We start from the raw sequence: 25,220 nt of genomic DNA, 5'->3' as shown, positions 1-25,220 counted from the left end.
GCGGGAGGCGCAGGGGTTCCATCCTGCGTGAGGCTTCCCCCGACCAGCTCCACCAGAACGAATTAGAGCAATTAAGAGCATCCAGGAAGGTGGCGCGTGCAGTGAGGGCCCAGGCGTGGGAAGGGCACACAAGGCAGAGGTGAGGGACTGAGCAGGGAATAGAACAGCAGACCCTGGGTGAAGAGATGGGCCAGGGACGGGCTGCTGACGGGAAGTTTGGGATACACGATGTTGTCAATGACATTTACGTACTCGCAAGGATGAGGCACGGGAGCACAGGGACATGGCACTACTCGAAGCCACTCCGTGAGTAAGGCCGCAGTTTGAGGCCAGCTCTGCAGGAAGCCATTCCCTCAAGATCTGGCTCTGCTCTCCTGCTGAGCCCTATTTAAAGTCCTGAAGGAGGAACAAAGGTTTTCGGTTGTTTCAAGGTCAAGGTACAAGGTCGGAAACGCTAGTAGGTTATTTAAGGGGCTGGCACAGCCATTCTGCCGTTGCCGGCTTGTGTTCCACCTTTATCACATACAAAACTGGTGAAACCGTCTCAATCTAGAGACCGACATAAAGATGTCACTGTGGCTCCACGGTGATTAGAGACTAAGCCCCTCACCCACGGAGGGGACTTCCAGCAGCAGAGCCCACACGGTGGCCGTTCTTACACAGCAGCCACCCCTCGGACCAGACTCTGAGTGTAAACAGAGGAGGTAGGGCCCCAGGGTCCACCTGAGAATTCAGCAGGACCCGGGGAGGGTCAGACTGGATGGTGAGTTGCTCGGGTCCCGCAATGAGGTGCTTCTTTGATCAAAAGGACACGGACATGCTGCTGCAGAGACCCGAGGCAGGCTACTGCACCCGAGTTCAAATAATCAAGTCCCACTGAGGGGAGGCTGAAGTGATCCGAGCCAGAGAAAAATTCCAAGCTTGACCCCAGTGTTTACATTTTAGAGTTTGTTTTGGAGGAGATCTTCATTGCAATATTGAGAAAGTAAGTAGAGCTTCACTGCTATATACCGACAAAACTTTTACATATAAAAATGAGGATGGGGCAACTGCATTTTTAGAAGTACAAAGTTATCTCTATTTTTCACAATGATCAGGTAGCATTTTTCATAAGAACGAAAAACATAACACACTATAATTTACTGATTTAAATATTAAGGTTCTCTACCGTCTAGGTGGAGGAAAAGGCATGCAAACAGCACGGGAAGTAACTCCAACGCTGCTGGAAACTCTGACAGGCCTGGGGAAGACGACGGGGCACCTCACCTCTAGAGACGGGCAGCAGGTACCCAGGACTCCTCCCACAGAGCTGCTGCCCCCTCAGACTCCACCATCACTTCTCCAAAAAGTGGAGAAAGTAACAGATTTTTTGGTCACAGTGACACTCTGCCTCTTTATCTTGAGAAGGACTAGCACAAGCTAATGGGGAACAATGTGGTAAAACGGAATAGTATTAATCAGGCTACTGTGTTCTCACTCCCCCAACTTTTTTACCCGAAAAAAAAGAACAAGATTAATCATTATCATCTCATCTCATCCTGTGCCCTATTTAAGATATTTCATTGCCTCGACTCACCACGGACCATGAAAGGAGTCCATGTAAACCCAAGTCTAGAGATCTGGCTCCGAAACAGTCAGTTTCCCTCAGAGACAACTGTCTTTGGCCCAAACACCACCTGCCCTCTGCCACCTGGACAGACAAGCAGGCACAAAGGTGAGCTAATTCATGAGTTGGGTACAGACCTTAGGTTCCTTAATCTTTGGAATAAAAAGCTCAGCTAGAAATCAAAGAACACATCGATTTGGCACCATCTGATCACTAAAAGATTTGCATTTTGGATGCAAGTAGGGGCTCTGATAAACCCTCAAAGCACTGTCCAACTTTCAAATACCTTTGTTTCTTCCCAAAAGAGCTCAGGAGGGTTCAAGTCAGAGGACACTGAAGTCCTTTTGGCTTGAAGACAAACAAGAAACCAGACCCCTCTTACCAAGCAACCCCAGGATCACAGATACCCACGTAGGTATGTAATTTGAGACAAAAGAAAGCCTCTGTGTAGGGGAAGATCTGAGTGTACCTCATGCTTTCTTCTTGCCTCATTCCTGGTGGGTTACTTCTTCGGACAGGTAAACCCTGGACAAAATACTTAAGCTCAATTTCCAAGCCTGTTTCCTCATGGATAAAATGAGGGCAGCGATATTTACCTCGGAGGGTCACTGTAAGATAATACATGTAAAGCACTGAGCTTAGCATACAGAATAAGTGAGCAGAAAGTGTAGTTGTTGAGTGCTTCTACATGACAGGAGCAGCAGGCCCATGAGAGGAAAAACGAGAAACAAATGTCTAGTACACGTGGACAGGATAATGCATACGGTATATCTACGATCCATCTCTGAGGCCAACTCAGACCCTGGGGAAAGGAAATGTACAATACTGAGTTCCGGGGACACTGAGCAGATACATCAGACATTGTTCAATTTGCAGACATGAAAATAAAAAGCCTTTACATACAATACATTCAGCAGGACACACACACAGTGTCATCCCGTGGACACAGTCCTCCCGTTAACGCGACGCAAGATCAGCCCATGACCTGCCGCCGTTCCCGTATCCTTAATAATTCGTTCCCACTTCAAATAAAATAGAAACAAAAAAATTTTAACTCTTTCAACTTCGAGGAAAAATTTAGTCTTAAATTTAGGATTCCATCATTTCTCTAAAGCAAAGCCACTGAAATACATTAGCCTAAAGAGGACTAATGTCTGCTTCATTTCAGATGATATCACACTTCTGAGATAAAAACTAGGATGGTTTTCCATCCAGGATTCCTGACTGATCCTTCGCTTTGAGTTCTGCTAGTTTCTTCTCATAGCGATTCTTGATATAATCATCGGGTTCAATGCCTGCATTCTTCAAGTTTTTCATGATCTCTTCCAGTCTGAGTACTGACCGGGCTCCCTCAATCTTTCTCGTGCTCAGGTATAGAGTGAACTCCTGGAAATCCAGAAGCTTACAGGTGTCCACAGAACAGATATTCCTGATATCACTAGTTCTATCCAAATGAGGAAAAAACACCAGTCCAGATAATTTCTCCAGGTCCTGAAGGCTCACTTGGAATTCACTTAATTGGGGCTGGAAGCCAATAGCTTCGTTGGGCACCACGAAGGCCCCTAGTGCCAGCGGTTCAGTAGACATTGGGCTTCTTCGAGCCAGGATCACCTTATAAAGGTGTGAGGGGACTGCCACATTGTCCTCACCAATCACCTAAAAAACAAAGCAGCCAGATTAGTGATGCTACTAATCTATGCTAGCAGTGCCCAATTTTTTCCTGATAAGACCTTAGATGCATTTCTGAAAATGCACTTATACGATACCCCACTCCATCCCAATGAATTCAAGTTCAACTGCCAATGGTAATAACAAACCAAAACAGATTCACAAAGATGATGAACATTTAAAAGATAGATTCTGATCACATTCTTTAAAATAATGCCACCCCAAAGATCAAGGGCCATGGTCTCTCCTCTGTTTGTAGGACAAAGGAATGCCATGAGTGAGTCCTGGGTTTTTTAATGGACCAGAAAAGCTGTCATTTTTACTTCGTCTCATAATCAGAACTTCTGGTGCTCTAAGCATTTAAAGGTCAAAACTGCCAGCTTGGGAACTCCCAGCTCTAGAAATAAAAATACGGCCTTAGTTTATCGAATTCACCAGGGAGCTGAACAGCAGCCTTCAGAGGAGCAGCCAGACACGCCGCACCAGTGGTCCTAGCTCCGGAGTCGCCTGGACTGGGGCTTATTTTTTTAATTAAATTAAGTAAATGTAAATGCTGTTTGCTCAGTTTTGCACACTCTGGGGCCTGCTATGAGACAGAGACCTTGTGAATGTGCCATCAAATCAAACACTTTGTAAAGGCATCCACACAGTGAAGAAGCCAGAACCAGGATCGGGGTTGAAAACAACTTGGCTGCCTGTGTAGGTTGACTGCAATAATGAAATAACATTGTTATGAAACCTTTTCAAATTTCCTTCCAGTTGGCTTAAAAGCTGTATCTGTTTTCTGAAAAACTGAACATCCATTTCCTTAATGGTCTTCGGGAAAATGACACAATCCAACTACGCTATGCCCGGGGTGCTGCTGCCCCTCCAGGGCCCCTCCTTGCTAAGGCAGGCCTTCCCCATCAAACCTGCTGGCTGAGGGAGGCCTCGCAGGGAGCCCGGAGCCAGCAGAGCGCCACTGGTTCTCTTCTGCTTTTCCCAAGCTCCTACCTACACGGCACACAGCCTAAGAACTCCATGCCATCTGCTGTCTGGGGCACAAGGAGGTCCCAATGCTAAAAATCAACTGCCGAGCCGCATGGGAGCCCCATCCACAGGGAAGATGTCTATAACTTGCTGTCTTTGAAGTTAGTGAAAGTGGTTGGGCAGGGTGTGGTTTAGAGCAAAGTTTATGAAACTACACAATCTACAGACACAAAATCCTACCCTCCTTCAGCAAGTCATTTAGGCAGCTGGGAAAATAAACATAGTCTTCAAGCCAAAAAAATATATACTGCAGGTGAACCCATGGAGGTCTACAATAAGCCAAGAAATCGCCAGGAGAGGTTAATTCCACAATGCAACTCAAAAGTCCTATGCCTGGCACTGCTGGAAACACAGAAAAGAATAAGCTTTAAAGTAAATACAGCTGGTGCCTGCTCTCAAGAAGCTTCCCATCTAGAGGAGTCAACACTCCCAGCTTTCGCTGCAGGCAGAATGCGGTGAGACGCCAACAGAGCACGAACAACAGCGCTAAGGGGGTGGGTGCAGGGCAAGTCAAGGACCGGCACTAAGGGCACAGCTGCAGCTCAGCCACAGTCTAGCAGGGGGAGTTTAAAGGGGCTTCATGTGTTCCAGGAGCTGGCTAGGGAGCCAACGGTTAAGCAAGTCCCTGGTGCCATCTGGTGGACATCCTTCGCCACTGCAGCACAGTTCTAGCACAAGGAGCCGAAACCATTTTCGTTTGATTATTTTCTCTCCTCATGGACTCCTTGTTTACAAACAGACTGCAATTTTAAAAAACAATTAATTGGTCATGTCCATTTGCTGCTAACCAGGGCTTCTAAAAAAGTTCATTTAAGTTCCAGCCAAAAGTAAAGAAGTTTGATGTTTTAAGAGTCACGGCTTTACCTCAAGGAAATGTACCATTTCCATTAGGTTTTCAAAAACTCTCACGACGGCGACAGGACCTCTAGTACTACTTTTGAGAAACTTCATGGACACAGAGATTCCAACTAAAAACCACAAGGTACGATTCTTCCATTCATAACCTTCTTACAATATTTCAACGAAGAAGGATAAAGTACCATCCCCTGCATGTGTGAAGACTTCCGCCGCTCACTGGATGTTCTGATTCACTCTGCTTTGTTCTTAGGGAGTAAACATCTTTAACCTAACGAAAGGACCAGTTCTATCTGGAAATTCAGAAAGCTTACTGTTACTGGTTCTTCCCTGAATTTAAGACTTTGAAAAAAAAAATCCTAAAATATTTTAGAGCTATCATCTCCTTTATAGACAACTAAATAACAACTTTTTTTTTTTTCTTCCACTTTTGGGAAAACTAGGAGACTTTCAGAAAGTGTTTCGAGAAACTCCTAGGTACTGAAGCAGAATGGTTTGGTAGGCTCATATTCCAGAGACCTAGTCAAGTCCTGGCTTTGCCTCTCAGCTGTAAGTCATATCTACTGGTATCTTTACTGATTCATAAAATCAGTAATAACAATCCCCAATGCTGCCTATCTCACAGGACAGTTTTGAAGATACAAAGACATGTTAGTCCAAAAAACGTTTAAATCTGCAAGACTTATATATAAAAAGCTGTTTTCGTAGTGGATGCCATTTAAAAGATAGGGATGCGGTTGCATTTGGTATAAAAGATGGTTCTGCAGAGGGACAGTGGGGAAAGATGGACTCAAGCAAGATCGGACCAGTTAAAGGAAGACAACGCAGTTTCAGAAGAAAGCAGGTTGATGCCCTAAACAAAGGACTCAAGGACTTAACATAAACCAATCTTTAGTATCAGTAAGTTAGCTACAATCCTTTTCATGTAAGATTTAGATATAAAAATACTTTACGAAGGAAATCCTCGCTGCTGGTAAAATACCAAAAGCACTGAACTCTTGTCAAGATTATAACAAAGACTGGCAGTCAACTGGGAGTGACTAGAAAATACAATACATACGTCAGTCATATGGGACCTGAAGTTAGTTTTTGTGCATGCTGGCCTAAGCCTCCTTCCTTCCATGCAAGAGACAGAAATGACAACTTGCTGCCTCCCCAAACACAACTCCACACACACAGAGCTGAGCCTTCATGCTGACCCAGTGACTGAGAGACTGGCAACAAATAATAGCCGGTCCTCAATCAATGTGCCTCAAATGAAATACTAAACAGCATCGTGAGGAAAATATATGTACCTGACAGAATCAGATAATATATTTGGTTACATTCCCGTTGTAAAACAAAAAAAAAATTTCCAAAAATAAAACTATGGAACACATTAAGGGACCATGCCCTTAAAAAGTAATGCCAATCAAGTCAAAGAAAAAAAACCATGGTAGTGTGATAAATAAGAATCCAAGCTGAGCGGACAGAGGAGCAAGAGAAGTGAGAACCACAGGGTGCGGGGAAGTCGGTGGGCACGTGGCCAGCCCAGGTTATCCATGAAGCCCCTGCAGGGGCTCGTACGGCAGCGCACACCCTGGGAGACAGCCCCGCACACTGGGGTGCCTGCTCTGGGAAAGGGAATGGGAGACTGCCAAGTCACAGTAAAACAAGCACCATATTCTCGAATTTAGGATGGAGGTAAGGAGATACTTAGCCAGTAAAATAATTTGTATTTCAATTAAACCCAATAGATATGGAAATGAAAAGATCTGCTAAAAATAAAATTAAAAAAAAAAAACAGATTTAAAAAAAAATTACTCCGTGATCATTTCAAGTGATGCCTCAAGATCCCTGGAGGCATGTTTTCAATTTCCTCCCCCTCTAGGAGTTGGTGGAAGTTTGCAAAGTAATGCTGTAGAAAGAAAACAGACTGTTAAGCACTTCTAACATTACCACCACCACCGAGTTGTGAAATCTGAAGCTCACTTTCTTGTCAGGTCAGTTATAATGTTCAGGCCAGAATCTTCAGGTATGTTTCACTTGTCTGGAATCAATCTCTTCTTGAAACGCACACATCAGAGTAAGCACATGGATGACCTCAGCTATAATAAAGGGGGTGATTCTGATTAGAGCTGTCACATGACTCACTTCTCATAAAAATCACTGCTACTAATCAATCTTCCCTTAGGCTCACATTCACTCAAGTCCTATGATGCTGTGATCCTTTACTACATATTCCAACAGACATTTCTGCCTCGCTATAAGGAATCCTCTTGGCCCATTTTCGGTTGTTATTTTTGCATAGCAATCCCTTTACTGGAGATTTTAGAGAACTTCAAAGAACAATGCTATGAATAACTGGCAATTCTAACCAAGTAGAGAGACCCACGTTTGCATCTCCCCTCTGACAACTACTAGCTATGTGACTTGAACTTGACCCCTCAGGACCTCAATTTCCTTGCTTATAAAAGAAGACAGCCACTACTTTTATGTAAAGGCTGTTTGTGAGGAGTGAATGAGATAGCATGTATAAAGCTATTTACACACTGTCTGGTATACATGGCTCTCAAGAAATGCCAATTTGCTTCACCTCCTCCAAAGTATACACATGTATGCTTCATGGCCTAGATAGAAAACTATGTCAATACCGATATACACCAATAGATATGCTAAAGATTTTTAAGTTTAAAATTCCACCTTATATCAAGTCCAATCTGAAAAATAATGTCAGATCGAACAAAAGCTGTATTATTATAAAGAAATTTTTAGTGAAAAACATAGAACATATAAAATTAGAGGTCAATTTGATATGATTCCAAGAATGAATGAAACTATATGCTTCTCCAGGGACAGAGGTTCCTTTTAACATTCAACTTCACTCACATACATAACGCATAAACAGTTATGGGCTTTCTTTATGCCCAGGGTCTATAAATCTCGTTCTCAAAAAACATAAGAATATTGAAGATAGAGAAAAAACAGGCTTCCTAATAGTGAGCCATTACAGGCAATAGAATCTGCATACTTTGTTCTTTGGGTCTCTCTCCACCCACTATAAAAGGCTAAAAATAAATGTGGTGAACACACATGACAAGCAAACAGCAGACCGAGCACTCAAGAATCAACTTGTTATCCAGATCTTGGTTTCTAAATATCAATCCCCATTAAGAGGAACCAGGGCTCCACAGAGAAATGGCTGATGCCAGAGTCTGGCCAAGACGAGCCTGAAAAATCACGTAACACCAGGAAGCAGGAAGTGCTAAACCAGTGACGAGGATGTGTCAGAAGGACACAGGAGACCGCCTGAAGGGGCTCCCACTGGCCAAACATGGGAAAATTTTAGCATCAAAATGAATACACAGTAAACGGATTAAAAATCACGGAATAAAATAAGAATCCATGAGTTCACATTGATAATAAATAAGGAAAAACTCTTCCTCAGTAGAATGTGAACTAATAAATGTAGAAGGAATAAAAATTAGAAAATCATCATTTCACGATAACTGTAGTAATAACAGATTCAGGCAAGAATCATCAGTGGATTCTAAGACTACCAGGTGAAAATTTGAAGAGAAAAAAATACTTATGTAGTCTCAAAGTATTTCTACATATCACAGGCTGATTTCAAAGGGAAAAGTGGTAACTAAGCAGTGAAGAAATGTGGAGCAGGGGTCCCCAAGCCCCAGGCCACAGATGGGTACCAGTCCGTGGCCTGTTAGGAACCAGGCCACACAGCAGGAGGTGAGCAGCGGGCAAGCCAGCAAAGCTTGATCTGCATTTGCAGCCGCTCCCCAGCACGAGCATCACCGCCTCAGCTCTACCGCAGATCATCGGGCATTAGAGTCTCATAGGAGCACCGGTCCCTGGTGCCAAAAAGGCTGGGGACTGCTGATCTGGAGGACACCACCTTAACCAAGTGGTCAAAGTTAATATCACCAATAATCGGACAAAGTGACATCATGTGCATCCTGATGCACTGAGGAGCACAAGATCACCTCTGTGGCGTTGTGCCAGAAACGACTGAATCTAATCATGAGGAAACAGAGCCAATTTGAAGAATATACTACAAAACAACTGGCCTGTATTCTTCAAAAATGCCAACTGGCATTAAAAACAAAAAGGCTACAGAACTAGTTCACATTAAAGGAGACTAAGACGACGTGACAATGCATAATCCTGGATTGCGGCCTGAATCAGTTCTCACCTAATCATTCTTTCCCTGAACTGCATTCTTCACTTGCCTTCTGAAACACCTCTCTCCCTGATTTTAATCCTATCTCAAAGGTTGCTCCTGTCTCCTTTGCTGGATCCTTCTCTTCTCGACCTCTAAACATCTGAGTTCTCCAGGGTTCAGACCTCAGATCTGTTCTCTCCTATCTATACACTCACTTACACGATCTCATCACAGCTTTAAAAACCAGCTGTGTGCTGACCACACCCCAACAACCTCTCCTGAGATCCAAACTCACAGTCTGACTACTCGACATCTCCACTGGCGCATCAAATAATCTCGAATTTAACGAAACCGAAACACAAACCCTGATTTCTAGCCTCTAAACCTGCTCCTCTCTGGTCTTCATAACTTCGGACTAAAAACCTAGGTGTTACCCTTATAACATGTTACCTTCGATCTCACTTAATACTTAGCCTTGGCTCTCCTCTAATTCCACAGCCGATCCATTCAGCAGTTCCATCAGTTCTACTTGTAAGGTACACCCTAAAACAGACCCTTTCTGCCTCTGCCTCCACCGCCACCACCACCACCCTACTGAAGTCATTACTCTGTCTCATTTAGTCTGTTCCATTAGGCTTTGCACTGGTTCCACCTATCCCTCTGTTCTTCACATACAGCAGCCAGACTGGGCTTTAAAAATGTAAACCAGAGCATGCCACTACCCCTCAAAACCTGAAAAGAGTGTCGCATCTCACTTAATACAATCGGATTTCTTCCCATCGCCTCCCCCCATGATTCACCCCCTTCTCCTCAGGCACGCTGGCATTCGTACTGTTCCCCAAACATGCCGAGCTAACTCTCACCACTGTGCCTTGGCACCTGCTTGAAAACTCTTTATCTAGGTTGCTCCCTCACTTCACTTAGGTTTCTGCTCATCTCGCTTCCTCTGAGTGGCCTGTCCTTTCTTTCTTTCCTACCCCACTGTAACTCTTTACCACATTTTATTTTTCTATGTGGAATTTTGTTTACTGTGTATCTCCTCCACTGTAATGTAACCTCCATGTAACACACAGCTAAGTTTATAGCTACATTAGCAGCACAAAGAACAGAGCTGGGTACATAGTGGAAGCTTAATAAATGTCTACGAATAAAAGAGATGAAAAGAGGGAGGGAACAAGTAGTTCAAATCAGAAAAGAAGTTGGAGGGCTCCAAGAATAATGTCTTCAAAAAACATTAACTTTTTAAAAAAGTAGTATGACGAAATTAAATGATCTGCATTACAAAGTAAAAGCATGTCATTGCATTACTTAAAACAGTAATTATAATACACTGCCACCTTGACTTTCCACTTGTTTTTTGTTTGTAGTAACATTTATCTCTCAAGTGGCAGACTTAAGGATATAGGATTATATCTATCTCTTTAGAAGTTCAAACACACTACTTATACATTCATAATACTATAAATGCTGGTTTTATATTTCGATAGACCCAGGATTAAAAACTCAAAGACCAACAAGAGCTAGACGGGAAATATAAATGGGCGAAATGGACTGGATGAGGACCATGGTGAACCGAAGAATATGTGCTCTATCTAAAGAGAAAGCTGCTGCTCTCATCTAGTAAACACAGGTGCCTCTGGGAACATACGCCAAGTGTGACCAAGTCATCTGATTTTAAGAAAAGCTAAAATCTGGACTTAAGAGTAATCTTTCAATTATTAAACATTACCAACTAATTCAAAAATAACAAACGGTATGAACCAAATAAAATACCTCAGTGGGTTTATGTGCCTTAGGAGGCCTTAGTTTACAGCCTGTGGTATATACAAATCTCAGACTAAATTATGGTTAACAAACATAAGTGTAAAGGCAATAAACCTTAATGGTATATAAGTGATAGATCAAAAAGTAATGTATATTATGTAAAAATATAATGTAAAGTTTACCAACAGAAGAACTAAAACTAGGATTCTTACTGTTCCCTGAACATGACTGACAGAGACTGAAGCAGTGTGTGAAGTGAAATAAATAAATTGCATACATTTCATAGAGAAAGCATCAACGGAGACTGTTCAAAATTGACAAATCAAAATTAATACAGCTTTGCTCCCACTATTTTGCGATACAGAAATAACCATTAGAAGAATAAAACTAGACAGTGGTCTTGGGACAAGAAACAGGAGACTTTAACTTTTCATCTTGTATTGTACCATTTGAATTTTATTACAATGTGATGTACTTTTGTTTTAAAGTTTAACGTTTTCATTACTATGCACGTATAGTGCCATACCAATAAATTTTTAAAGTTTATATTCGAAACTCATTAAAAGACAGCAATTATGGTTTCAATGCCATGAAGGGAAAAAAGCGTCAAGATTAAATTATGTTTAATATACATATCTAATTTCACAACTTCTACCATATGTAATTCATGAAAAATAGGTTTGAAAGCTTAAAATTATTAGAAAAGCACCTGATCACTGAGGTTTTGAGAATGAGAAAGGAGAAAAATAAAAAAGAACCTTAAAAATCACAGGTTTATGGGTACATGAACCAAAGAACAAACACCCTGATCTATATTTCTCATACTCCATATTAGCAAGTCCGTGATTTTTAAAGCCATAGACTCAAAATAGAGATAGAAAGATTGGTGTTTTGGCCATCATTTAATAACAACCAAAGTCACGAATCGAAAGAAAGGCTCAGTCCTTGCAAAGTGTGCCTAACCAATAGTTAGGTCTGTAACAAGTTTGTCACCACAAAGTCATTCAAAAAATGCCTTTTGATAACAAAACAAGCTTCTCCTAAATCCAGAAATGTGCGGACTTCTTTAGCAGACTGTTCAACAGAAGAATTTCCTAACTAGTAGAATTATGATTAGGAAGTCATTACTTTTCTCCAAATTTTAAAGAAAAGATCACAAAAAGAGACACAGTAAATGGTTGTGGAGTGAGAAATGAAGTGGTAAGTGAATATGAGAGATATAAAAATATCGAGAACTCCAACAGGAATCAATGATAATAATGTACCATAAACTGAGTGTGATAACTAAGCAACTCTTTGCAAACAAAGAAAATCTCCCAAAGTGGCCTCGCTATTCCAGGGAATAGTGCTGTAATGGGTAATGTGACAGGTTGGACCACAACCCATGGAACACAGTGACATTTCACACTGATGTACAGTGTGATACCCTGTACCTAGCACCAGGCATACTAAGTGGGGTCCAAACTTACTGAGTTAATTCAAAGGTAAGCTTCTGCCTATCCTTTTTACCTTATAATCTATTTGTTAATGCCCTTGGTCTAGCTACAAAAATCTGTGTTTCAGCCAGGGCCACAGACTATGCCTGCCTCCCAGTGAACAGGGCCACCAGGAATAGTGCAACTTGGAGGTCTTGGCTCAAACCACAGACAGTGATACTAAAGCATTTCATAAACTATTGGCAGAAGAGCCAAAACCAAGTAGGATATTTTAAAACTGCAAGGGTGACTTAACATTACGGATCTGTTGATGGTGGGAATGTTAAATGGTGCGGCCTTTACGGAAAACGGTATGTTGGCTCCTCAAAAAATTAAAACACAGAACTACCATATTATCCAGATGTGAAATACAGAAGAGAAGGGGTAAAAATAACTAAAAAAGTGGTTTGAGGCATGTCACTTACATTTCCATATATATTCCTCCCATATGACAGGTATTTGAAGACTTGTCGAATTAAAGATTTGCCAATGTGAGCGTGAACAGGTCCTAGGAAATTAATATAGACATGGAAAACTAAGGATGTAGGGTCAGAGGCCCAGATTCTGAAAGAAAAGACCTAAGACCAATACGCTCTAAAAGAAAAACAAAGAAACAAGGCTATGACTCAAAGCATACTCTTTGGGAAGCTCATCTTGACTGCCTCACATTTCGTCACTGTGACACTGTGTGGAGAGCTGACAGGTCTCTTGAAATTCTCTTCAAGGCTACTTAAACTTACTTGAATATCATTCCCTAATAAACTCTTGAGGAGAAGCTACGTAAGTCTTTTTAGTGGTTAGTTTTATGTATTCCAGTGTAACAAGTATTCTGGCATAGAGAAGATATTAAAATGTACATACATATAGCTTTGTTTCCTGCTGAATTGCAAATTTAGAAGAGCAGCACAAAGCAGATTAGTCTACTGTTAAGATTTTGCCCAATTTGCTTTATCTCTGTTTTTCTTTTCCCTAAACCTTTTGAAAATAAGTCACAGACACATCGTTCAGGATGCACTTCCTAAGAGCAAAGACATTCACTTGCATAATCACAGTACAATTATCAAAATCAGGAAACTTAACACTGATAAAACATAATTATGCAATCTACAGATCTCAAATGTTGCCAATTGTCCCAACGAAGTCCTTTTTAGCAACTCTGTTGTTCTGATCTAGGATCCCATCTAAGATCACACAATGCGTTTTGTTTTCAAGACTCTTTAGTTTCCATTAATCTGGAACAGTTAGCTTCTCAGCCTTTGTCTTTTATGATGCTAACATTTTTTGAAAAGTACAAGTCAGCTGTTTCACAGAATGTCCCTCAGATGGGGTTTGCCTGATATTTCTGCATGATGAGATTCAATGTTATAGTTCTTTTGGCAGAAATACCGCATAAGTGATGTTGTATCCTTCTTAGTGCATCACATCAGGAAGTACAGTTTATCAGGAAGTCCCATTACTGTCAATATTAACCTTGATCACTTGATTAAAGGGGAGTTTCTCCACTATAAAGTTATTGTTTCTTATCTATGGCCATGCCACCCTGAATATGCCACAATCTCGTCTGATCTCGGAAGCTAAGGAGGGTCAGGCCTGGTTAGTACTTGGATGGGAGACCCCATAGGTATACCAGGTGCTCTAGGCTTAAAAAAAATAAATAAATAATAAATAAAGCTATCATTTCTTGCTTTGTTATTAAGTAATGTGTGGGGAGATTCTTTTAGACATATATCCTATTCCCATTTTATATGTATGTGTGTCCTATTAATATGTCCTATTTCTCATAAAACTTTCACTCACCGGGTTTAGCATCTGCTCATGATTCTTGTCTGAAACGCATTGCTATGACTGCAGAATGATTTTTCTAATTCTTTCATTCTTACAAATTTATTAGTTGACGGTCTATGGCAAGCTTTTCTTTATATGCATGAATCTACTCAATTGTTAAAAGTATGGATTCTTATTTAATTCAATAGGTCTATAACCCATTTTATTTTGACATCATATAGTTTTAGACACAATAAGTTGGAACTCCTTCAAGTTAATTCCTATGTCCTTTTGACATGTTCTCGCCATCTGAGTACTTCCTGGACTTGTGGCACAAGATGTTCCACTTTGTACCTTCCCTGTACTAGCCCTGGAATCGGCCATTTCTCTAAGTGCTAGGCTCTTTCAGCAGATGGTTTTTAGAAACCAAGATCCGGTCTCAAGGTGCACTCACTGCTAAAAGCATATCACTGCTTCTAGGCCCTTTCAGCAAATGTATAAGTTATATATTTTTGAAATAATACCCAATTTAAGAAAAGCAATATACTTTCCGCTATAGCATTTAGCCAACATATATTTAGAAATATCCACACACACAAAAAAATATTGTTTAATGAAATGCTCTTTATTAACGGTTAGTTTTTCCTTTTAAACTTTGTATGTTTTTTTCTCTACAAGACAGTAAGCTAGTCATATACATCTTTCCTTCTATGAAAACAAAAATAAAACTGTGATTTGTCACTTAAAGTTTAGAGGTCAAAGCTAAGAGAACCTATTTTCCAATGTTAAGAGAATTTAATCAAAGTTCAAAAATAATATTTGGAAAGAGAATACCTGGAGCTTTAAGCCTTTTTTCTTATATTACAAAAAATACTAAAATTAAATTAATAAGTTGATCAGAGGAGGGAGGTTAATCCACTTAAAATACTAACTCCCTTGCCACTCCTTCACTCCCATTAGAACCTCTGGAATACTCCGAGGGTGTACCTTATACCTCGCTGCATATTTGATCCAGATAGGCTGATAATAAGCAAGTCGATGAGACAGCATATACCCTAAAGCCATTTCTGTTTTCCTAAATCTATTTCTCGGGTCATTCAATTTTATCACAGACTCCCTTAAGTAATCATTTAATCTAACCAGCATTTATTAAATATCCACTTTACTCCTAGAACTGAGCTAGGTGTTCCCTGCAAATATACCCACTCTTTAACTTTACCAGAAAGTCCCTCAATTCATCTTTTTACTTACTCTCTCACTTCTTCCTCCCCATTCCACTTCATTCCCTACCCTGTGTTGATCTCACAGTTTATCAATTCAGCCACCCTCTTGACAGAATTCTCAATTTTAGACAACAGATATTTAAAGCTCTCACAACACTAATTATACTCTTATGTCTTTACTCTCTTTCCTTCAGTCTATAAAGTTCTCATATATTCTGCATGGTAAAAAAAAAAAATCCTTTTACAAAAATCTAAGTGTCTAAAAGGAAACCTTTTCCTCCCATTTCTTCAACTCACTGAGTTCCCTACAATCTGGATGTCATCTGAACTTTTCCCTCTTCCTTGCCCAAAAAGTTAAGTCACGGTTACTCTTTCCTGTATTTCTCTATTCATCTTCACTCTGACTGCTTGAGTTCAGGCCCCTGTCTGTTCTCAGATGGACTGCTGCAATAATGTCCCAATTCACCTCCTTCCCTCTAACAACCAACCTTTTCTTCACTCACCTCTCTACATCGTATTGCCAGAATATTCTTTATGAAACCCAAAACAAATCACATATCTCCCACACTTAAAACAAACTTAAGACTTCTCAGCATCTAAAAACTGACATCCAACTCTTCATGAGATACAAAGCCCCCTATTATCCAGCCCCTGTTCTACCTATCATTGCAGAAATCCTCATCCTCCTTGAGCCACCCAGACTTTTTTGTACCATAAGGTTCAGTCTTTATCAACACCACCTAAATCCCAGAATCATGCTACTGACCACGAATGCCCCGTGCCCATACAGCTCCATCTTCTGGCATTCCCATGCTCCCCTGCCCTGACTCAGTTTACTCTTACTCATCCGTCAAGATCTAGCTCAAAAATCTTTTCCTCTGTTAACCATACAAATAGGGTTGGTCAGTCCTTTTTAACACCATTTCATCTATGTATTTATCTCTATTACAGCATAGTTAATATAATTAGCATGTCTGTCACCTTTTCTCAAGTGAGCTTCTTGAAGTTAATGGTTTTAATCCATCATTATATCCTCTATGTCTATCATTCCAACAGGTGTTCAATAAACACTGTTCAATAAATGAAATAAAAAGCAGAAGACAGGATGAAACAATCATCTCATTCAAACAGCATATGCCTGAATGTTAAAACATGTCCCTACCTGGTAACTGACCATTTTCTTTCCATCTCTTCCAGTCTGAGGTAAGGTCAAAGGTCCAGATACTATCCAAACATCTTCAAACCTCTCTGTCAGCTCTCGACAGTACATTTCTATTCTGAAAAACAAAGCAAAAAAAAAAAAAAAAAATGTATAATACTCTCACTGACTTAAGTGTAGAAAAGAAGCAAACTATATCAAGTCCCTAGGCAAGTTGCCAAGAATACTGAACTAGAGAAAGTAAACAAAGGAATATAGCACGAAACATTATAAGCACATGAACAATGTTTTTCCCAGTTTACCACACCAAAAAAACTTAAAAAATCACACACACTAATACGACTATCTACATTTTCCTGTGTGTGCATTCCGTGTACATTTTATAACTGAAATTATTTTGTTTTCTCCCTTACTTTTCTATCCCGTAGTTCTCAAGCTTTTTATAAGAACTATATATCATTCCAACAAGCTGATATACCTTTTAACTATTCCTATTATGGGTTTATCTTAACATTTCTTATGTAATGCAACACTGTATTTATTCCTTAGGATAAATTTCAAGGGCCAGAATTACTTTACTGAGTATTTTAATGACACCTGATTATGTGTAAAACTAATATTGTTAATGGGATTATCCCAATTTATAAAGTCCAAAATGTGAAGTAGCAGTTTTGCAACAATCTTTATAGCACTGGGATTTATCACTTAAAAAATGTTTTTGCAAATTTACTAGATAAAAATGGCAAAAAGTTTTAATAAGAAATTTCTTATACTGCAGTTAAAAGAGATTTATGAGATAACGATGTCTTCATTCCTCAAGTTTCCTCATCTAAAAAGTAAACTCAACACTGTATCTTATAGCATACATGCCCAATTACAAGGTAAAGTATTCCTCCCAAAAATATATCCCCTAGGAAATATGTTAAATGCTTCCACAGGTCTGCAATCAGCCAGAATATGAAAAGGAAAACTATAGGACAAACATCCCAGATCTTTAACAAATAATCTGCAAGGAGAAAAAAAGGGAATATTACAGATTAAAAGAGATTGAAGAGACATATTACCCAAATCTATGTGTAGACTTTGTTTGAATCCTGATTCAAATCAATCAAATGAATGAAAAAAAATTTAAGACAATCAGGGAAATCTGAACGGATTGTAAAATTGGTAATAAAGAATTACTGTTAAATAGTTGAGGGGTAATAACAGTACTATAGTTATATATAGTTATAGTTATATTTTCAATTAGTTGACATTCAATATTATTTTACATTAGTTTCAAGTGACTACAGTTATATTTTAAAAGAATTCTTACTTCTAAAAACACATACTGAAATATTTATGGACAAAATTATTTGACCCTGCTTAAAATGAGGAGGGAAAAGGAAGGGCATGTAGACGAAATGGGGGCCATGACTGATCATTACTAAAGTCTTTTTTAGTGTGTGAGTGCTTTCCTCATTATTTTAAACCACAAAAAACTGGGGAAAAGACAGTAGCCTGAACACAACCTCAATCGGTGTTAGTTTTAAATGCTTAAAGAGATTCCCTGACAGAACTGACTAAAAGTGTCAGAAACAAGCAGAAGTCCCAGCTGATTTTATATTTAGGGTCTGCCAAAAACTGATTATTGGTTGTTTAACTGAGCCAAAATTTTTTTTAAAAGCTCAGCAACTCTGGAAATTTAAGCAGATAAAAATAAGATGTCCTCTGGATATATTAAAAAATATTTATTGTCTTCTAATAAGAAATATTTAGTATTTCCAGAAGTTGACTTCTGACCAGTGGCAAGCATGATCAAACTGGTTGTTTTGCAGTCGGTACTTCCAAAATGCAGCAAAGAAAACTACTCCAAAGTACTTCCTGCGAGTACTACCTTCAGTAGAAACAGCTTTCAAAAACGAAGCCAGAAATAGCTGCTAAGCTTCCTGGTACAATCTCCTGTCACACCATTCATCTCCCACAGAATCACATTTTAAAAACTGTCACCACTCACCTGTTCCAATATCCAGCATTATTATCAAAATTCTGAGGCACAATATTAGAAAGGTAAAAGGTTTCAGCCATGGCTTTCTGTGAAAAGAAGGAAAAATCATAACTTGCACTGAAATGTCTTCCCCCTTGAGAGGGTTGTTACGAAGCAGACACAGAAAACCAGTTCCTTATTCATACATTGGCTCTAGGCAATCACAGCAACTACCTGTTTAGATAAAGAAATCATAGCTATTCCAGGACAGAAAGCTCAATAATGATTATTCTAAATAAGGACAATAACAAAATAACTAGTTTGATGTCCTAGTTTTCTTTATAATTTACAAAATTCAAACCTACAGTGTAGACTCTTAAGAACTAAAAGTTGTCAATAAAAAGCTAAAGGGTAAATTCTGATTTGAAGCCTCTGGCAGTTTCTCAAAGGTCAACTTTCAGGAATTTTATTTAAGTTGCACACGACAAACATATTAGTTCAGAAGTGGCAGAGAAAAATTCCTTGTTCTGCATTTCTGGCCACTATGAGTTCATTCGTTTCGCACTACTGACCCACACACACAAGGCTCCATCACTGTACAGGCACACCTCACTTTACTACATTTCCTTTTACTGTACTTCACATTTACTGCACTTTACGTTTTTTTACAAACTGAAGGCAAGAGCCTCCACCAGCAAAAAGACCACTTGCTTTACTGCAGTGGTCTAGAACTGAACCCACAATACCTCCAAGGGATGCCTGTATTTTCTTTCATTAATCTATTCTAATTGTCCATGCTACCAATAACCTTTGCTTCAAGCAGCAGCTTCTACCCTGGGATGCACACGGGAATAACCTAGGGAACTTTAAAAATACTGATGCCCGCGCTTCCACACCCTCCCCTGTTCCCCTCCCCCACCTCCAACCCCGAGTTTCTGATTTAACTGTTCTGGGTTACAGGTCTGAGCATTGGAAATTTTAAAAATTTGCTGAGGTAATTATGAGTATCCAAAGTTGAGACCACTATCTTAATGACGATAATCACCAACAATTCATACAATAAATGTCAATGTCACAGATGACATTTCTCTCCTATTTTAGCAGAGAAATTATCCTAAATGAAAGAAGACTAGAGAGACATAAAAACTGAATGTAATATGATTCATAATTGGATACTGGATCCAAATAAAGCTGTAAAGGACGGAATTGGGACAATTTGGCAATTCTGAAATGTGAAATTGTATACTAGTCAATATTATTACACAAATACACAAAAATGCATTTGCACGCGTTTCTTGGTATGATGATACTCTTGTCATATCTACAAAAATCCTCATTCTTAAATGATACAAATCCCCTGAGCAATCTATTTTGGAATGAAATGTTATGATGTCTCCAATGGTTAAAGTTATATATGTGAGTGTGTGTGTGTGTGTGTGTATACACACACACATATATATACACACACATATATATGTAAAGTAAATGTATCTAAATGTGTTTGCTGTACTCTTTTCAACTTTTTACAGGTTTGAAATTTTTCAAAATAAAAATGAGTAGCTTTAATGCCTATTGGCTTTCCAGTTCCCTTTTACATGGCATTAGTTTTCCTCAACCTGTTTAAAAATGTCTCAGCACCTGAGCTAAAAAATACAAGTCAGGAAGAAAAAAACAAAAGTATAGAAATTCTCAAGTTTTAAGGTCTGGCTCCTAGGTTTTTAATCTCCAAGTCCCATGGTACAATGCTGGCCCTCTATTCCCATCTATTCTCAAAAATATGCCTACAGGTGAAAATTTGTTATTTCCTGCTGGAGCCATGTGTCCTCGTGACCACCCACTTCCAATATAATCCTTGTTGAGGGCACTGAAGGCTGGAGGGATGTTGGGATCAGGCTTGAATTTACAGTGTTTTCTGTCTGCATCACCTGAGGAAAAACATAAACTGGTTAAGTTTCAGTGGACAAATATCCCTCAGAATTCTCTACGCAAGGCAAGCTCGGTGCTGCTGACTGGTATCTCTCTGAGCAGCTAGTACTTAGTGACTGCATGCATGTCTCAAGTTCCTGGGATAGTTCAGATACTTCATCTGAATTTAGCAAAGACCTGTCTAGGAAAGAATGCTTTTCATACAGTGTAGATACCTCATACATTTTTGTTGCTAGCCTTTCAAGTTAGAGGGTAAAACAATTCCCTGTATAGTATTTACATAAAAACAATGACCAATCAAATGGCTAAGCTGTTTAAATAAAAAGCTTAGCTACTAAATACTTACTTTTAAAAAAAGGCCTCCATGTATTCTATTTTGTACAACTGTATTTGACAAGTTTATATGTACTAAAATAATGGATATATATAGACACAAAACAATTTGTTCTGGGCAGGCACAGCCGAGGCGAGGGGGAAAGTGTCTCTGATATCTTGCTTACTGCCTCTTAAACCATGACAAAACAAATATTTAGGTTATGAGCTCAATACAGAAATTCCTGAAACAAAATATCCAAATATCACGAGAAGAAATCTCAATTTTACTTATATTCTGATACCAGTGGATTAGTTTGTCACAGTGAACATCATTAAATCCCAACACTACATTTTACATTGTCATTAACACAAATCTTGTTAAATTACAAAAATTTTGAGGACAAATGGAATATATTCAGGCTGCTACTCAATAAAGTGTAAAATGAAGATCAATAAAGTTACTGATTCCGATGTTACTTTATTCAGCCAAGAAATAACTTATTAGATCTCAAGGTTCAAAGTACCTAGTATCGAGCTTTTTAGAATCACTTCATAAAGAAAAAGTAACTGCAATACAGAAAAATTATTAGTGAATTTCTCCAAGTGTCATTACCATTGAAATTGCTTCCTTGTATGACTGGTTATCTCTTGCCTGGTGCTCACTGCTCCTGAAAATTCATTTGTGGGAATTTCTAAAGGCCTAGGATGAAGATGGCTTCCTGGAGAAAGGATGTAAATTTACTTCTATAAGGTGTCTGGAGGTATCAGCAGTGGAGGACATTACACTGAGCCCAGGGATTAAGCTTTCTTGACCTATACAGGATGCATGGCTTTCAGCAACAAGCCTACATGATACTTTGTGGTCTCAGCTTCTCCAGAATAAGCTTTTTATTTTCTTTTTTGACCCTTCTCTGCTTAGGGCCAAGACAACTTTCCAGGTAGTACCCCCACTATGGCAGGCAGGCAAGTTAGTTTTGGTTCACCATCCTCCAAAAGTGCAGCCCTCTGGGGTTCCAGATTAATATGGGGAGGGTCTCCTATAAGAAAGTCTAACTTGGCAATGTGACTTAGGTTTGCCAGGACTGCCCTTACCTCTCTAGTTTCTGGCCTTCCCTCGAATATTAGCCAGGCAATTCTCCATCATCTTGTTGGCTCCTTTTTTTCAGTGATTTTTTTCAATATACTTTTCACATACTGCTAATGACATTCCTGTTTTTAGCAAGAAGTCTAAATAACTTAGTCTGTCATTACTAAAAACAAGATGCTTTACACCAAAATCAAGTAAATCACAGGTATATTGCTTCCTATTTTCAAATATTAATTGGCTCCATTTTAGGTCCTCAAAATTACACAGCTCACAGGATTTACAATATGACACTCAGTGGTTTTCTTAAATACCTCTGAAAGTGATAATTTAATAGTAGGATAAAATCAGTAAAGCCAAAATTCCTTAATTCTTGGGAAAATTTCTGTATATAACGGCAAGTCATTAAGCTTGACACTAAATCAAGTAAGTTTCTCTTAATGTAAATTTACAATTAAGTCTCAATTGCTATGAGATAATTTACACCTACATCAGCTTCCCTCTAGGGGCAAGCACATTCCAAGCCTCCTGCTATCCTGCTGGTTGGTGAGCATGCTATAAAGGCATGCACATTTCTAATATCAGCATTTTAATATATGTTAAAATAATATGCATTCAAAGCAAAGGAGTTATAATTTGAGGGTCATATAGCACGCTAAGAGACAAATAAAAATATGGGAATAAAGCAACTATGAAAAAAGGTAATATCCTTAATATATAAAAGAATTCCTTTAACTCAATTTAAAAAAGAATTCAAAGAAAAAATAATTCACAAAATGTTAACTTTCACTAGCAACCAATAAATGCAAGTAAAATCAACTATTAAGCTAATAAAGCTCAATAATGCCCATTATTGGTGAGGGTCAGGAGAGACAGGCCAAATAGTGACGGTAAGAGTATAAACTGGAATAATCTACCCAGAAACTAGGTTGACATTACATACCAAGATCTGGTCATCTTAATTACAGGAATCTACCAAAACATGAGGACACGTAAACAGACTTACACACTTGCCTGTCTCTCCAGCCCCATTTCACATCATTTTGCCCTCACACCAGCTACTCAGGCCTTTTAGTTTCCTAAAGGAACAAAACTCTTCACATTGGGGTCTTAGAAGATGCAACTGTGCATTTCTTTCTGCCTGAAAAGCTCTTCTACATATCGCATGGCCCACCTAACTCTTCTGCCAAGGTAACCACCACACATTCTCAATGAATCTTCACTCATCAAAATCAGGTTCTCTTCTTATGATTTCTCATATTCTTTTAATTATACAAACCCAACTTGTAATCACTTTTCCTTTCAAAGATCAGTTGTAATTATACATTTATGATTATTTATTTGATAGGTCAACCAACCCCCTCCCCAACTCAAAGTGCCATAAAGGTAGAGACCTTCTATTCTGGTCACTGATCTATCCCCTAGGGCTTAGCACAGTGTCAGCACTTAAAACTCATTTGTGGAGGTAATGAATGATGCTCACTGCAGCAATATTTACAACAAAGCCTTCAACTTGAGTGTTAAGATTCAGATCCTCCTAGCTCCTGAGATGGCTGAGAAGGGTCTGGGGCTCCCTGACAGCCAAGCAATATCCATTTATATAGTGAGCCATATGAACATCACCATTTCCTAAATGCGCTGTAATGTGAACAAAGTTAAGATTATCAGTTCTTCTTGTTCTTTCATCAATACCTTTACTTCTAATCACCTACCAATTATCTTGTTTTTGGATATATGTTCAAGAACCCATCTAGGCACCCGCTTTGACTGATCATAAGACAAGGCATGATTAGTATAACACCTAGTCTCTGTTCCAGTTAAAGGAAATCCAAATTGTTCCAAGAGAGACTTTTCTGCAGGACCTAAAAATGAAAAAAAAAAAAAAAAGAACAAAAAGTTAGTGACTCTTATGAATAACAAAAATAAAGAAGAGTAGTAAGACTTACAAAGGATTAGCTCGAAAGTCTAACTAATCAGATTTCATTTTTCCACTTACTTATAACACAAAGAAAAGCAACAGTAGATGAAAAATACTGGTTTTGTCTATAATCAGTTGTATAGTTATGTCAAGATAAGCTGTAGCTATCTCATTAACTTTTAAATATGGAACTGATCTTATTGGTCTTTCACAACAAATTTTCAAAATCTCTCTGTATGAAAGCAACAAAGGAAACAGTCTTGTTTCTTTTGATATGACTGAATAGAAAAGAGCCTATCTACTCATTGTTTTATGAGTTAATGTGGGGACAAAAACACAGCCTTTTAAAAAAGTTTTAAAAGATCATCATTTACTGACACTCGTCTCTGATCTGTTACTGAAGCAGAGGTGTGTGCAGCAGCAAGATAACTGGTATTGTTTTTCTTGGTGGGAAAAACTGAGCACACATTAAACAGAGTTGGTTTCAAAATGATCCGATCTCGAGGACTCCCCCAGCCTTTCAACCCCACCACAGTACATAGTTCTTACTAAATGCCAAGCATCAGAAGGAGCAAGGTAAATCAGCACGTCGGGGAAAATGTGAAAATGAGCGTGAACTCGATTTCTTTGTCAAATATAAGGTACCTCTGGTAACTTAAGGATTTATATACTTTGAAGAAGGGCCAGTTAGTATTCTTCATTTGAACGATAAAATGAGAACAATTAACTCAACTGCTAATAACTATATGTAAATTTATTCATTTGTCCGTACTTAGTGAACGCCGATTATGTACCAACTAGAGTGCTGTATACCAGGGGGAGAACAAAACAGACGTGGTCCGAGCTCTTACGAAGTTAACAATTTAGCGACGGACGCAGACGTTAAAACATATATTTTATGATAAATACTCTGGGGGAGAAGAGCGTGAAAGTCTCCGCAGGAAGGAGGTGAAAGAGGCAAGCTACACGCCACGTGGGGGGAGGCCGAGCCTGGAGGCTGGAGAGGCCGAAAACCACCGGCCGGGTGAAGGGAAAGAGCCGCGCGTGCAGGAGTACGATTCACGCCCGAGGCAGGAGTTCCGCCCCCAGACCGGGTCGGGGAAGGGCGACCCAGCCCACACACTTACCTTCCGGCTCCCTCACCGCCAACGCTGCCTCAGCGCCCTGACTCCGGAAGAACTGCAAGGCCGTGAGCCCGGCTCCCGCGGCGCCCACTACAGCGCCTGCCACGAAGCCTCTCAAAAATTGCCGGGAGCCTTGCAAGCGGGATACAAAACTTTTGGCAGCCATCTTACTCGACGTACCGGCC

General features: G+C 39.5%; 1 protein-coding gene across 5 annotated transcripts; it reads right to left on the bottom strand.

The window, feature by feature from the left end:
• Window positions 1-1,054: 1,054 nt before the first annotated feature.
• On the bottom strand, window positions 1,055-25,220 carry EXOG (exo/endonuclease G). 5 transcript variants are annotated; one of them, XM_016124005.2, is made up of 9 exons: window positions 25,039-25,220; window positions 23,706-23,855; window positions 20,454-20,593; window positions 18,699-18,775; window positions 16,706-16,820; window positions 16,525-16,613; window positions 12,982-13,064; window positions 7,130-7,245; window positions 3,131-3,262 (listed from the first exon to the last, which is right to left on the bottom strand). In XM_016124005.2, exons 1-8 carry the CDS (start codon window positions 25,199-25,201, stop codon window positions 7,169-7,171), a joined length of 894 nt encoding a protein of 297 aa, XP_015979491.2. In that variant the 5' UTR covers window positions 25,202-25,220; the 3' UTR covers window positions 3,131-3,262; window positions 7,130-7,168. The 5 variants fall into 5 exon arrangements, 4 of the variants coding, with proteins under 4 accessions (XP_015979489.2, XP_015979490.2, XP_015979491.2 ...); XM_016124006.2 differs by lacking the exon at window positions 3,131-3,262 and having other exon boundaries at window positions 7,125-7,245; XM_016124003.2 differs by lacking the exons at window positions 7,130-7,245; window positions 12,982-13,064; window positions 16,525-16,613 and having other exon boundaries at window positions 1,055-3,262.

This window comes from Rousettus aegyptiacus, unplaced genomic scaffold (genome assembly GCF_014176215.1).
Source record: "Rousettus aegyptiacus isolate mRouAeg1 unplaced genomic scaffold, mRouAeg1.p scaffold_m13_p_4, whole genome shotgun sequence".
In the NCBI taxonomy this organism is placed as follows: Eukaryota; Metazoa; Chordata; class Mammalia; order Chiroptera; family Pteropodidae; genus Rousettus; species Rousettus aegyptiacus.
The sequence above is the reverse complement of the archived record's forward strand: the minus strand, read 5'-3'. Positions and strand labels throughout refer to the sequence as shown.